Source organism: Sphaeroforma arctica (genome assembly GCF_001186125.1).
Source record: "Sphaeroforma arctica JP610 unplaced genomic scaffold supercont1.2825, whole genome shotgun sequence".
Classification (NCBI taxonomy): domain Eukaryota; class Ichthyosporea; order Ichthyophonida; genus Sphaeroforma; species Sphaeroforma arctica.
In genome coordinates this window covers 1-2,545 of record NW_014037733.1, presented here as the reverse complement: position 1 = coordinate 2,545, position 2,545 = coordinate 1, and the positions used below count along the sequence as shown (strand labels likewise).

At 45.8% G+C, this 2,545-nt stretch overlaps 1 protein-coding gene across 1 annotated transcript; it reads right to left on the bottom strand.

Annotated features, from left to right (window-relative positions):
* Positions 1-339: 339 nt before the first annotated feature.
* Positions 340-2,187, bottom strand: SARC_13026 (hypothetical protein; the record flags this gene model as incomplete). The annotated part of the gene is made up of 2 exons (XM_014292852.1): positions 340-987; positions 1,785-2,187. Coding segments are annotated over 2 exons (1,051 nt in total), but the record flags the coding sequence as incomplete, so codon positions are not given.
* Positions 2,188-2,545: the final 358 nt, after the last annotated feature.

Here is a 2,545-nt window from a genome sequence, read left to right as displayed (position 1 = left end):
ATATAGTATATATATTATCAATACATGAATAACATCATGTTGATACCATTGATCGTGTCGATGAAGTGCTCCATACCAAGATATGAGTCTGTGATATAGCAGTGCTGTTATATATTTGATACAACAGGCAAAACATGGTACGTTGAGTGCTTTCTGTGTATCGCTCGAGGTACTCTTTCTCGTAATCAAGGGCAACATACTGCGCTGCTCCAGCAAACTTAAACACATACCCATATATAAATACAAATACAATTTTGACTTAAAATATGATGTACATAAAGTCATACATACACAGCCATAAACATCGGTATACATACCTACACATATGCATATATCTACCTGCCCCCATCAGCGTCATAGCCCCTGCATTCACCAGCGGCCTCGCATCCAGGATATACAGGGCTTTCTGTGAGTCGCTCGAGATCGTCTTGCCTGAGCTCAACGGCGAGAGACTGCTCTGCTCCAGCGAGTTCCTTGCCTTGGCCAATAAATGGCCCAATTTCGTCTGAGTCTTGGCCCCGTCGGGTGTGTGTGAGCGTGAATGTGTGTGCGAATTGCCCTGTGTCTGTGTCTGTGCTTCTGTGTGTGTCTGCGTGCCTGGAATGTCACGCCTACCGTCATGCTCTCGCCCTCTTCCTTTCGCCCTGTTATCCCCCCGGCTCTCCTGCGCACCTGCACCTGAAATCCCGGACACGGGTGCAGGTGTGGTGGGCCGTGCGGGCGCACTACGCTCCGTATGGGAGCGTGAGCGTGCGTAGGGTTCTACATACGGTACGGGTGCGTTGCGTTTGCCCATTGTTAGACTAACACTAGACGCCCCATTCGTCGTTCCCACACCACTACTACCGTCGCATCGAGTGTTGTCAAAGTTCGGTACTTCCGACTCCGCACTGTGGGAGACACGATCACCTAGCGTTGAGATCGCACTGGCGCTGCGCTCGAGACCGTCGCTCTCGTACTCACTCAGGTCCTCTTCTCTGTCACCGGCTGTAGAAGGAGGGCCAGAGTCATGCGTAGATAAGCCTATGTAACCCCAATAAACCGCGTTTAGCGTGTACTTCACGAACGGTACAATACTATTACACAGTGAAAGTGCAGTCTTTGTATGCACTCGTGAATACACAAAACTCTAAACCCTAAACCATAAACCTGTATATACGCCTGAATACCGCGTTGGCGTGTGCTTAACGGACAGTACAACACTATTACACAGTAAATAACCTTGTATGTACTACTGATAATAGTATCCCTAAACTCTCAACCCTAAACCCTGTATGTACACCAGATATACCGCATTTGACGTGCACTTAACAATACTACTACTGGGCGAAAGTGAACAGTCTTTGTCTGTACTCCTGGATACAGAAAACCTTAAACCCTAAACCCTGATACCCAAACCCATGTATATACGCCCGAATACTGCGTTTGGCGTGTACTTAACGAACGGTACAATACTAATCAACTGTAAATAATCTTGTATATATTCCTGACTACAGAGTTTGGCTCATACTTATCATTGTACTACAAATCAACAGTAGACAATCTTGTGTATACTCGTGACTACAGAATCTGTCTCATACACAATGTTAAAATAAGAACATGAAAAACTAGGTCGCTACCAACACCTTCATCCAGAAACAGGGTGTAGCTGTGTTTGCACCTTGTACTCATACTTGTGCATGCACTCTGTCCCCATACATGTGCTTGTTCTCGTTCCTCTGCACCTGTGCGTGGACTTACTTCTATTTGTCCCTACACCTATCCGTGTGCGTGTGCACCCGTACCTATACCGATGCATGCATCCATACTCTTGGCAGCAGCCAACCCCCGTCTCAGCGGTGTCGAGAGATGACTGTCCGTCCCATCCACCGCTTCGTTCTCTGAAATCGATGACGTTGGCTTGTGTAGTGTATCGTGCTGTGAGAGTGTGTGCAGGAGGTTCTCATCGCCTTTATTGCGTGAGCGTGTGACGCCCACCAGCGGCTGTGACGAGCGCAGGATGGCTGCACCGGTGCGCTGACAGTACCAACTGACAGTCGGAAACCGCTTGCGTGATCTGTGGTAGGAGAGATATGAGAAGAAGGGGTTGGATGTAGGTAGGTATGAGAAGAAGGGGTTGGATGTAGGTAGGTATGGGAAGGAGTTGGATGTGGGTAGGTATGAGAAGAAGAGGGTAGCTATACGCATGTACGGACTGTAGAATGGGTCAGAACCACTGTCATTAGCGTTATAAAATATTGACGTTTATTGTACGTGGTCTGTGGTAATAGTGGTATGGGAGAGTGGTGATGAGAGGTTGGCTGCACTGATATGTTGGGAGTACCAACTGTACGGGCGGAAATATCTTATACGTTGTGTAAGATATATAGAGGTGAGAGGTATGTGTGGAAGACTATATATATATATATATATATGAATTTGGATATTGTCTGTGCAAAAAAAAGTTTAACAACACAAATGACATATATATACATATGTATGTATTATAAATATATATATATATATATATATATATATATAATATGTATGCATGCATGCATGCATA